This window comes from Morchella sextelata (assembly GCF_020137385.1).
Source record: "Morchella sextelata strain SCLS chromosome Unknown scls_2, whole genome shotgun sequence".
Taxonomy (NCBI): domain Eukaryota; kingdom Fungi; phylum Ascomycota; class Pezizomycetes; order Pezizales; family Morchellaceae; genus Morchella; species Morchella sextelata.
In genome coordinates this window covers 2,235,872-2,247,765 of record NW_025408617.1, presented here as the reverse complement: position 1 = coordinate 2,247,765, position 11,894 = coordinate 2,235,872, and the positions used below count along the sequence as shown (strand labels likewise).

The 11,894-nt window shown below is 46.6% G+C and overlaps 3 protein-coding genes across 3 annotated transcripts; all 3 read right to left on the bottom strand.

Annotated features, from left to right (window-relative positions):
* Window positions 1-1,683: 1,683 nt before the first annotated feature.
* On the bottom strand, window positions 1,684-4,607 carry H6S33_005854 (uncharacterized protein; the record flags this gene model as incomplete). Its single annotated transcript, XM_044837245.1, has 3 exons — window positions 1,684-3,594; window positions 3,650-4,067; window positions 4,144-4,607. The coding sequence occupies 3 exons, from the start codon at window positions 4,605-4,607 to the stop codon at window positions 1,684-1,686; spliced, it is 2,793 nt and encodes a 930-aa protein (XP_044699163.1).
* A 588-nt stretch (window positions 4,608-5,195) lies between these two features.
* Window positions 5,196-6,595, bottom strand: H6S33_005853 (uncharacterized protein; the record flags this gene model as incomplete). Its single annotated transcript, XM_044837244.1, has 6 exons — window positions 5,196-5,205; window positions 5,300-5,344; window positions 5,418-5,448; window positions 5,915-5,967; window positions 6,034-6,054; window positions 6,552-6,595. 6 exons carry the CDS (start codon window positions 6,593-6,595, stop codon window positions 5,196-5,198), a joined length of 204 nt encoding a protein of 67 aa, XP_044699162.1.
* A 3,564-nt stretch (window positions 6,596-10,159) lies between these two features.
* On the bottom strand, window positions 10,160-11,442 carry H6S33_005852 (uncharacterized protein; the record flags this gene model as incomplete). The annotated part of the gene is made up of 2 exons (XM_044837243.1): window positions 10,160-11,181; window positions 11,289-11,442. 2 exons carry the CDS (start codon window positions 11,440-11,442, stop codon window positions 10,160-10,162), a joined length of 1,176 nt encoding a protein of 391 aa, XP_044699161.1.
* Between the last annotated feature and the right edge of the window lie 452 nt (window positions 11,443-11,894).

The following is an 11,894-nucleotide window of genomic DNA, read 5'->3' as shown; positions in this document are numbered from 1 at the left end:
AGATTTTTTTTTCGCTTTCCCTCTCACAGTTTTGGTTACCACCATCACCCCCACCCTAGTCGTTTACCGGGATGTTCCTTATCGGTTCCCGAAGTGGATATTTATTGATTGGGTATTCTTGGCGTTCCCATAATCACACCTCACGTCTTCCTCCCCACTACGCATATACACCAAGTCCATCAAATCTATCAATTAGAGCCACCAACACTATAGTGCCTTAGACAGCTACTACGGTTACAGATATGCCTCCTCAACCATCCGCCTATTCATCAAGAGGCGTCCGTCCGTCGCTTGCCCCCTCGAACGCAAAGGCACGTCAGCTCGCCCACCTTAATTCACAGCTAGCGCAGCTGCAGGCACATCTCGCAGATCTCCAAGATATCATGCGAGTAACAGCTGTGCAGGCTGAAAATATCAAAGCCCTAGGAGGGCTCAACGGTGCACTGTTGATCTCCCCTCACCCTTCCTTTGCTCCTTCTAACATGCATGCAATGTAAAATAAATGGAATTCTGTTTCGCTGACCTGTGCGACCATGGGGTGGTCCAGATTGATGGCCGCCGGGAAAGTACTCGGAGATGAAGGCAACGGAGAATAGTCATTTCTAGCGGAAGGAGAATATTTAGGAGTATCATGGACCAAGAGCCAATGCTCTACATATTTAATGACTGGGGCCTCTTCATTACGGAATCGTGGAATTTATAACAATGTTTTTTGTTCACATTCCTGGTCCTTCGTCAATGCATTGCATGGCCCACTCTTTGCCTGAGAGCAGAGAGAAATTGTTGTGAAAAAAATGTTTAGAAGCTAATCATATCAATTCTGACAGTTTGGATTACAGAGAAATAAAGCGTGTAATCCAACTCCCCCGATCCAACAACAAAAAGGGTACAAAGTAGATAAGAAATACAGTCCTGAAAAGAGAGTAAAGATCTGGTGCATGTGACTGGTCCCTTAGGGACAAGGGCTATACAGACATAAATGAAGATCGAAATGGATGGAACCTGAAACCCAAAACCCTTTAACAGAAGGCAAAAGAAACCCAAAAGCTTTGGCATAGCCAGACCCAATGAAAAAATAGTGCAGGGCGAGACACAACGACGGTAAAGTAATAGGAAAGAGCACTCGTTAAAATCATATCATCCTTCCCCATCAATACCAGAAAAGTCAACGAAAACGAATACTGTATCTCTTGTCCAGAAAGCGATTATAACCAAACCCCCAGGAACGAAACAAAGTAACAGAAAGGATACCTCCTTCCAATAGGCCCAGAAAGACACCTCCTTTCTATCCGTGATAAAACAGGAAAAAAGAAAAAAATAACCAAGATGTGAAATATATCAAATGAACCTAAGAGCCAAATAATCAAACTAAAGAAAGAAAAGACCCGTGCTGAAATGAACCATAAAAGAGACAGACATGCACGAGCATAGAAAAGCAACCACATGAAGAAAATCCCCAATAAATGTACACGACGATCCACCTCTGATCGCGAAAAGCACCTCACCGTAATAAACCAACACTCCAAATTACCCACAAAAAACCCTGCTGACCATTTTTCCAAGAGATTACTTGGATAATTTGGCTTCGCAGTGATCTCTAAGCCCTCAAAACGAGTTTACAACCAGAAAAAACCCCCACAGAAAATGAGAACACCATAAAACCGAAGAAAACCAGACAAAGCATTAAAGAGACATTGTAAGCCATTCCCATTCCTGGGTGCCAGCTGTGGGATTGACCGCCGGCGCAATAGGTGTGTGATGCGTTGTGTTATGTATAATTGACGACGTTGATTGCTGGAGAATCGGTGCCAAAGGCTTGTCCTTCTTTTTGCCGATATCTCTTGTTGAATCATCCATAGCGTCACCATCTTCGCTCTCCTGAGGGTGGCCCTGGCTTTTTGAGAGCCGTCGTTGACGCTTCGGTACTGCAGCAGCAATCGGCCGAGCTGGATTGCCACTAAGGGAGCTCTTTGGTGGTGCGGCAGCAATTGGAATGACACTTATTTTGTTACCCTGTCCAGAAGCACTCATCATAGACAAATTATTCGTAGGAGTGCTGACATTAGACCCCCCACCTGTAGAGGGTGGAGATTCCGACCCTGCGAGACTTTTGGACTGTGCCGAAACTGGTGTAGTAACTGGGGTTTGTACCAAAGAATTCTTCCGGCCACCCTTCTTGGATGCGCGAGTTGCCGCATTTCCGACAGGCATCGAGTTTCCACTTCCACGGTTACGCTTTTTGATGACATCCGTTTTCAATGAAAGAGGGCGAACCACACCATGTAGTTTCAAAAATAGACCACACGCATTACATAGAGGATGACCCTCGGGATTTCTCCTCCACAGAGGCGTAGTTTGTGTAAAGCAATTAGTGCAAGTCGTTGGAAGTCCGTTGGAACCACCAGCTCCAGCCCCTCCATTCTTCTGACCATCTGGTGAAGCTGGTCGGGAAGGTTCGGTGGAACTGAAACCAGACTCTGGCGGTGTGCTTGGATTGGATTGAACGCGCTGGTTCATTATTGAAATGGCCAACTGGGGAGCATTCGGCGTAGAACTTGTTCGAGCGATTTTCTGCCTTCGCGCACCGTTTGGATCCTGTACCCTGTTACGCATATCACTTACCGATGCACTAACGGAATGTGATCGGCTATGATGCCCCCCACTCATACTCCATTCTTGCGGAGAGGGCGCAGTCTCGGTGCCACCAATCCTCACTGTCTTTTGCTGTTGTCCTGGGTACCGCCCATTTCCAAATGAGTTTTGCCCACCCGCACCATTTCTCTGGCCCCACTCTCCGAAATGAGTTTGCAGGGCTGATTGCACATCCATTTGATCTTCGATTTGATTCAAATCGCTTTGAATGTTCATTCGATCCATTTCCTCGTCCTCGAGGTCAGAATCAGCGCCAAAAGAAAACATCCCGTCATTCCTAGCCCCGGTAGAACCTGGTGACTTAGCAAGGCTAAAATCTCCGCGCAAAACCTGTGAGGGGTTGACGTGTTGAAACTGTTGATATCCCGGCGATGGAAATCCTGAATGGGTAGCAGAGGGGTTTGCACTCAAAAGAGGGTCGGTGTTGCTGAAGTAGTATTCATTGGATGTGAGGCTATTTGGTAATGTACTGTTCCTTGAATGTCCAAAGCTGGGGATTGGGCGCCCTTGTTGTCTGTCAATGTTGATCTGATCGAAGAAATTTCCTGCGTGATTCTCGGAGAGAGGATGAGGAGTCGAAACAACAGAGTGGTTGGCGGAGGCGGGAGGGGAGTAGAAATCATTTGAGGTCACGGAAGACGCCATGGGTGTATGTGAACTACTATACATGTTCGAGAATGGACCATTTGTCACAACAGGGCTGTGAACAGGAGAAAAGAAGCTATTTTGATAGGGCCCAGCAGAAGTAAGGTACTCCGATGTCTCCACAGAGGTGTCAAGAAATGACATAGTAGATGGATGTGAGTTTGGGATCGAGAATCCTTGGTGATCCTGATCCAGATGATAATCGCTTAAATCGTGGTCCGGATCTGGATCGTTGGGAATCATGATACTGGCAACTGGAGGAACATGTGGGGAGAAGTCCGCTCGTCGCTTGGGAGGCTAGATAACACAATTATTAGAAATCACACCTACACTTGCCATAGAAAAAACTCACTCGACGCTCATCGACACTTGTTTTCCGAATCCTCCTCTGAACATAATCAAACTCGTCGTGATTATTCTCGAGATGCTGGGGTGCAGAGGCTGGTGGAAGATGAGAGCTAATCATGAGTTCTTTTTCTCGAGATGATTTCTTTATGGGGATTGCCGAGGCAATAGCATGAGATGAGGTGTTGGGATTTAGATTTTCGCTGCTTGGTGAATGTGCAACCCCGCAACTCGAAAATCCGCTTGGGGAACCAACCATTGATGATGGTGATGTAAAGGTAAGGTCATCCATAAACATACAATCGGGCTCCGATGGATTCGCACTGACGCTCGCCGAAGACGTTTTACTTTCAGCTGCTGAGCGGGCTGCAGCAGAAATCCCTCCTATTCGGTTTTGATGTTGCTGAGATTGTCTTGCGGCCATTCTAGATTCAACCATCAGAATCGGAGATCTTTATAAAATAAAAGAAGGCTGTAGATTTTAACTGGGTGGACACTCACCGAGCTTGTTGCTGCTCTTTACGCAGTGTCATTGACATCATTCTCCAAGTAAGGTTTTCCATACGCTCCGCGTTAGGGAGAACGTTCTTTTGTTTACTATACAATCTCCATACCTGGGTAGCGAGCGGGTCCTTTTTTTGCATATCCTCTGGTGTTTCTTCGTGTCGGCCGTTCGTGGCGCCACTGATATCCCCAAACGATCCGCCCAGAAGCTCCTTCCGGGCGAAAGACTGCGCCTGTGCGAACTCCAGATTGGCGTTTTTGTCTCCAGATTGATCTCTAGAGTATGAGGGTGAGAAAGTAAGGGAAGTAAGGTTTTGTGGAGAAGTAGGTTTGGTTTGGTGTAGATGGGAGTGCGGAGAAGTTGCACCTGAGCCAAATGAAGCTGCCGAAAACATGTTGTGTGAATTCTCACCAGCGGCGACGGCACCCAAGCCGACACCCCCACGCCCATTGAAAGCCATCGAGACTTCGGTCTATGAATGTAAGAGATGGGACCACCCCCAGAAAAAGGGTTGCTTTTTTGGAAGAGGTTTTTTGCTTTTTTCTAAAAGTTGGAGGGGTAGCGAGACCGTAGTGTAGAGGTGGAGGGCGAGGGTGATCGATGGTAGAAGTAACAAGGTGTGATGCAGGCGGTGGCACGAACTTGAAAACCCGACACTGACCGCTGCTGAGTTTCGCGGGATGGCCGCAGAGTTGAATGTGGTGGGGGAGAGAAGAGTGGTAGTGACGAATGGAGAAGCAATGTCCTGACGGTACCCTGTCTTAGGCTTCTTCCCTGTCGACGCCGAGATCTGTTTGGAGTACACTCAGAACAGGAGAGAGCACAATAAATAAAAGTAATGTGAGTGATCTTGCGCACTCTCTGGCCGTCAGTCGCAAGATGCGCTGCGACTGTGCGCAACCGAAGCAATCAGAGTTGAACCCGGCAGCCGAATGAACAAGGTGAACGTCAGTCAAATATCAAACCCCGCCGGTGGCTTCGCACGGCCGCTGTACGTTCGTCTCCGTCGGCGATGGTTTATTTTGAATTTTGTTTCCTTTCTTAGGTATTACACAAGCCTGCGGCCTCGATGTCAATACTCTCCGCACCCACAGAAAATGAAAATATGGGGGGAAAAAAAAATATAATTCGAGGATAGGCTGGTGTGCATACCTGGTTCTTAATATTGTTTCTCGGTCGCTTGCGACTGTCTGTTCACTTTTCGCGAGATAAGCGACCGTAAATAGATGACAAATTTGCAGGGGGGGTGCTGAGCGCGGGGGTCACATACTGTCTCTGTCTCGATCGAGTCTGACGAGCGACTACGAAAGAAATATAAAAAGAGGTAAGTAAGGGTGTGTATGTTATATATATAGGGCGTGCCAGGCGAGTATAAAACACAATTCCACATAAAAATGCAAGAAATGAAAAGGAAAAAGGACTTTGGTTCTATATGAGAGTAGAATCTGGGGGGAAGGACAGCGGGGATAGATGGAGAGGAGGGGGGTATGAGATTATGGATTACAAGGGAGGAGGGGAGCAACAGCTAAGAGGAGGAGAAAGCAGCCAAAGGAGCAAAGAGAGGCGCGTATATGTGGTGGATATGTAGAACTGATGTCAAGCAGCTGCTGTTGACTGCGGTCGGTACATATGATGGACGAACCCACCCAGACCCCCGAATAGTGCTTTCTGAATATGCAGGGTACATGGGAGGGCTATCCAGACAGTCGGAAAGAGTAGGGAAACGATATTCTTCATTGTGACGGATAGAGGGGAGAATGAACTTACGGATGGACCTGGTCCTTTCTCTCTGTTCTCTTGTGGATCTGTAAGATGTCTGGCTGGAGGTAGAGAATCAGGTTGGCTGCTGGTCAAAGAAGACGAGGACGACCCCCCGCTTGTCTTACTACTTTCCGTAAATGTACCGTCTGTTGTCGAAAACAGTGAGATTCGAGAGAGTCCCCACGCAATTTATTTGGCCTCTCTTTTTTTTTTTTTCCTTTGTATATTCCCTGACCAAATAAGACCAGGTTCTTCTCAGCTTTTTCCGAATATTTTGATGAAACGGGACGGTTAGATATGGATGATATGATTGAATCTGAGTGAGAGAATAGGCAATCCAAAGCGCGTTACTGTGGCTTCTTCCCCTCGGGTGATGAAGGAACGAGAGGACTGCGCAGCTGTCGAGATAGACAGCCACTGGATCGATAGAGTAATATCAAATCGTCAAAGGTTATTAACGCCCATGTCAAAAGAGGGCCAGAATTCAAATAAGCTGGAACCGGAACTCAATTAACTGTGTTGTAGGGCTCTGATCTGTTTAGAAACAAGAAAAGGAAAAAAGATGAGCTCTAGCTGGTGATGGAGAGAGAAAAGGCCAGCTACCAGACAGTGGGTTCTCCCCTCCCCCAGGAATAGTTCTCACTCACACAGTTCACTACTCCTCTTTTTTGGACTGAGGGGGGTCATAAAATCAAAATAAAGCAAAAAAAAAAAAAAAAAAAAAAATTATGGACCAAGGAGAGCACAAAAAGCACTTTTTTTTCGCTATGGATGGATTGCTACATCTGAAAAGCAACACACCTAACCGACACGACAGTTAATCGGCTAGCCACACTTGATCACCATCACCACCCTCTTCTGCAGGCTGAACCTGCACTGAATAGTACGAGTGAGTGAGTATGGATGCGAACTCTATGGCACGCTCTTCTTACTACCTATGCGATAGAGGTTCGATATTTCAACCAGCTCTAGGAGTTTCCCCCCTCTTTTCGCTCATCATCAAAGATAAAACGCCAGCTACAATCTACACTCCTCCCTTGTCCGCACGTTCCATCCAGGCTGACCCCTCCCCCCCCCCCAATGGAACATTTCGTGCAGCTCTTATTCCTCAAGCGTCCGTAATTAAGACCTCGCCCGGCGTTTCGACAGTTGAGCACCGAACAATCCATTGCCAACGGGGTTAGTTTGACCAACTGAAAGATGTCGCTAACAGCGGCACCGAATAATGGCATGGTAGATCCGGGCACCTTGCTGCGGAGCCGCGAGACTTTAAGGCTTCTGTTTTCAGAATTGAAATTATTTTGAGATGTTCTGGTGAGCATTCATAAGGCATGACATCGGCGCCTTCCGTTATGGTGTTCTTTTCCCTTTGGGATTCATTTTTCTCTCCCGCCAACACCACGTCGTTGTGTAGCTCTGCAGCCTCCACCCCGGAAGCCCCCCACGCGATCGGTAAAGGAAGCTCAACGATTCGCCACATTTCCAACGGAACTGAGGTCTACTTTAACCGTCCCTTGTTGAAAATCCACCGCTCGCGTGCTTTTCTTGGATTTCGTGGGGGCATTACAACCACCCCACTCCGCGTCGTTGTCCGGTCCCTAGGCGAAAGTGGAGGCGTTTCGACGTCCGAGTCTATCATCCAGCTGCGAGGGACCATAAAATGAAATCACAAAGAAATTCGATCAAGAAGAGCAGTGATGATGAGTACATCGTGTGTCCCTGGAAATCATATTGGAGGGGGGAAATAGTGGGAAGAAATGGGGGAAATGAACCCTGGCAACAACCTAATGACCGTGAAAACGTTTCGAAAGGGTTTTCACTCTCACTTATTGCTGACTCGCTGTTGATATCCAAAGTGACCGCTTTTAAAAACTGTCCTCGAGGAATATTTTGAGACTTCACGTGAGTGAAAGGTTTAGGGACGTCATTGGGATTCCGAGTTCTTCCGAAGGAAGAACCCCGCCGTGTGAAAATAGCACTAACCCGTTAACAATTCAGCGTACTCCTCAGTCGGGATTGTCGACAGTCAGCCCAAGATCTTCATAAAAATGTTCGGAGCGGCCGGATTCCACCAGGGTTACGGCGACATTTTCCGGAGTTCTTAAGCTTCATATCCGATGATTCGGGGGGATGTTGGGTCAGAAATACCCCGCGGTCAGTAACGCGACGTTCAAACGCTTGGTCGACGGTAAGAAACTTTGTCAGTGATGCGGGGAACTTCGGGTAATTACTCCGGCCTCAAGTCCGGGGATAGTTTTTTGTAAAAGTACCATGTAATCAACTTTGATTTGATGGTGGTAAACGTTTGATAGAGGCTTGCCGAGAAACCAAGAAACTGTAAGCTAGGGATCGAATCCCAAAGCAAATAATTCCCAGATGCCCTTCGAAGAGATGCATTGTTCACAACGACTCATTGGTGATGCATCGTGAGGGCCTGGTAGGTACAGGACGGATCGCTGCAGGCACCGAAATAAGCATATAAAAGGCCGCTTGATGTGGGTTGCGATGGGGCACCGTCTGCAGTGACTGACTGCGCAGGAAGGGAAGAATACTTCATTGCAACATACCTGCGATCGAAAGCCGACAAATAAAAGAAAGGGAGAGAAATACTCAAGAGAAAGGAAGTCGCCCACCTTTAATAAATACACGAGAGATAACCAGAAATACCCGGGTATCTCTCTACCTGGTTTGTATTATCGATATCGAAACGGCGCCTTCCTGGTAATGATTCGTGTTGTTTGTTGAACCTGGATGAACCATGGTGTAAGACAAAGTTTAGTCCTGACAGGAAAGATATATATAAAATCTGGATGGATATAATGGTAGCTAAGAATCTATGTAGTAGGAGAAAGAAGAGATGGAAGAAAGAGTAGAGAATGGGGAAATAAACCTGAACACGAGCACGGGAAAACCGGGAACAGCTTCATTTTTTGTATCGCTGACGGACAGTACCGAGCACAACAAAAAAATGACTCGAGGAAAGGTTTTCCTATCGTATATGTGTGTATGCAGAGATATGCGTTGTTGTATCGGTGCCAGTATCTTCGACAGAGCTGAGAATCGTAGGCCGTTTCTTCCTATCAGTGCGAGTGCTGCGAATCATATCCCAGGAAGCTCATTTCTATTTCTGCTTTTGGAGAACCTGGGGAGATACTGTAGCCCTGGAAGATAAGGAGGCTGGTGGATAGATACATTCTTTGATGACAGACCCTTGCTAATTGTCTATTGAAATAGAGCATGCAACTATTAGCAAGAGGCCACTGCCCAAAAACATATCTGCAGTAGAGGGAATATCCGTCTGTGAAACAAGATAGCAACGACATGGTTTCGATTTTGCTGGCAATCGAGTGTGGACATTATTCCCCCTGTAATTACAATGATATAGGAAATATCTATACTTAGTTTTCATTCGCTAATATCATGGCTTGGTAAATTATTCTACTACGTTTGAATTATTTTTGTACACAATGCACCACAAAAAGAAAGAGACCCCTTGGCTTCAAAAAAGAGCAAAACGCCGAGATTTTAAAGTACAGTAATTTTTTTGAAGAGGTATCGAGCTTTTACTCCCAGACTGCCATTTCTAGGGATAACCTCATCCTAACTGGTTTTCCCATGACCAGTGTATCATAAGGCCTTTAACTTCAACCAGAATATATTTGACAACCCTAAAATGAAAGTAAAGCAAAACAAAAAGAGAAAAACGCCGTGTCTAGCCTGCTTATCATACAGAGGAGATAGGAAGGCGAAAATCCAAACACCTGTAAATGCCTCTCTCCCCACGCTCTGCCACGAATAGTCTTCTTATTTTTTTTTCTCCCACATCACCTTAACAGATGGTTTAGAAGATAGGAAAAGTAGGAAACAGAAAAACCATGAACTAATCGCCTTGCCTGAACCGAAACCTTGTACCGATACGAAAGAAATGATGATGATAATGACGATGATGGTGACGATGATGATGATGATGATGATGATGATGATGATGATGATGATGATGATGATGAAATGACCCGATAAATAAGGAAAACAGACCCTGTTACCACACGTATTCTTATTTTTCGAAGGAAATAAAATGAGGAGCGGTATTGAATATATCGTCCATCCAGAGGAACATTGTTGCCGGAACTCGAAAGAAAGAAAAAAAGGCCTGGGTATTTTGGTGCAGCCTCTGAAATCGTACATAAGACATTCGACCGCAAAAGAAATCCTTCAAGCGTCAAGGGCATGCGAATTTTTTTGATGAGCGTATTATCTCTGCGACATCGAGACAGGTGCCGTACCCTGAAGTGGGGAGGGATAGTACGGAGACCCCCCATCTACACCGATATATGGCTCCTCATCCGCGAATGACGCTTGATCAAATGTATCTGAATCCAACCGCATGCCTTCCATATCACACCCATTACCAACTGCCCCATGCTCTGGCCATTGAGTCGAATAAAATTGATGATCTCCATAGTGCGAAGATTCAGAGACCGACGCGGTAAGAGAGGCTGTAGATGCACTGGCTGAATACATTTCAGGTGGTATACCCAGATCGACATCTGACGAATAAGCGGATTGATAACTGAATGGTAGGTTCATGCCCTGGTCAATTGAGCCCATCCGGGAGGGGGCCTGAGAAGTCCAAATGCCTTCCTCAAAATTTTCTATCGAATCAGTAGGGAGCGGTGTGTTACTGATATTTTGTTGAGAAAAGTTATTTCCAGTCATTGGGCCTGAAGTTGCCCTCCAAATTACTGAGGACAAAGAGGGATCCTCTAGCGGAGCTCGAGAGGAAAAGTCGGCAGAGGATTCGGGTTGAGAAGGTAGTTCCCATCGTGGCACCAAATCCGAATATCCTGGCTCTACCTTTACAGTTGCCGGTGTGTGCATTTGAGCCATGCTGGGTCTGCGGGAAACTGAAGCTGATTGAGAAAGCCCCATAATCCGTCCTGGTCTAGAAATGCCGTTTTGTAAAAATTGGTGTTCAAAAGCACCGGGTCCAAATTCGTATTCCGCTCCCCAGGTTGGAGTGACAGGAACGGAGACTGGATAACCGTTGGCATTTTCAGATAATTGGCCTGGTCCAAACCCAGGGGAAGGGGATGATCCGGATGAGCCTGAATCTTGACTATTAATGTCCGGCTTTGACATTGATCGTGGTCGTCGATCTGTGTTCTCCACTGGATAAAAGTTACACTCTTTCTTCAAACGAATGCAGTTGGAGCAGCGTCCATGCAGGTCATCCTTTGCCAGTAAACAGCGAATTTTCCGACGCCTACAGTGACCTGAACCACCCAGATGCACAATCGTTAGCAATTGAGTTGTTGAGTAGCAGTATTTGGATGGCCGGCGAGGCAGAGCTTTTTTTTTTTTCTCTCTTTGCAGAACATACCACATGCAACGGAGGTTCGATGGTAACCGAGTTTATTTCGACCTTTGCCTGTCGAATAGGGCAAGCCAGAAGTAGAAGAAGGGCCCTCAGCGGCCATGGCAGCAGCCTGCTGCACGTTAGGGGTGGAAAGCGAGCGTTTTACTGAAGCAGTCATTGTCGTAAGAGAGCGTGTTTTGGACAGACGACGGCGCCAGGCAGCAGATCCAGTAAACCCAGGATTGGGAGGTTGGGGAGTTGAAGTACTTAAAGATGGATGTGGGATATGCGGGATGCTCTCAGTAGCCTGCTGGGATGAGCAATGGTGTGGAGACAAAGGAGTGGATGATGGTGCTGAGCCAAGAGACGAACGGTGAGACTCGATCTTCACCTTACACTCTTCTGGTTTGTGGTTGGGTGAGGGGGGCTCTTCTAGGTCTACAAATGTTGCTACTATTCCCGGTTCCCTTGCTAGTCCGGAAGAGGGATATACAGAATGAAGAAAAGAATGTGGTGGACCTGGGGGAGCTTCTTTTTTTGAGAGTGATACTGGTTTTGGCTTTGGTACTGGTACTGGTACCTGTAGTATTGGTGGTAGTAATAGTGGTGCAGCAGATGGCAGTGAGGCTA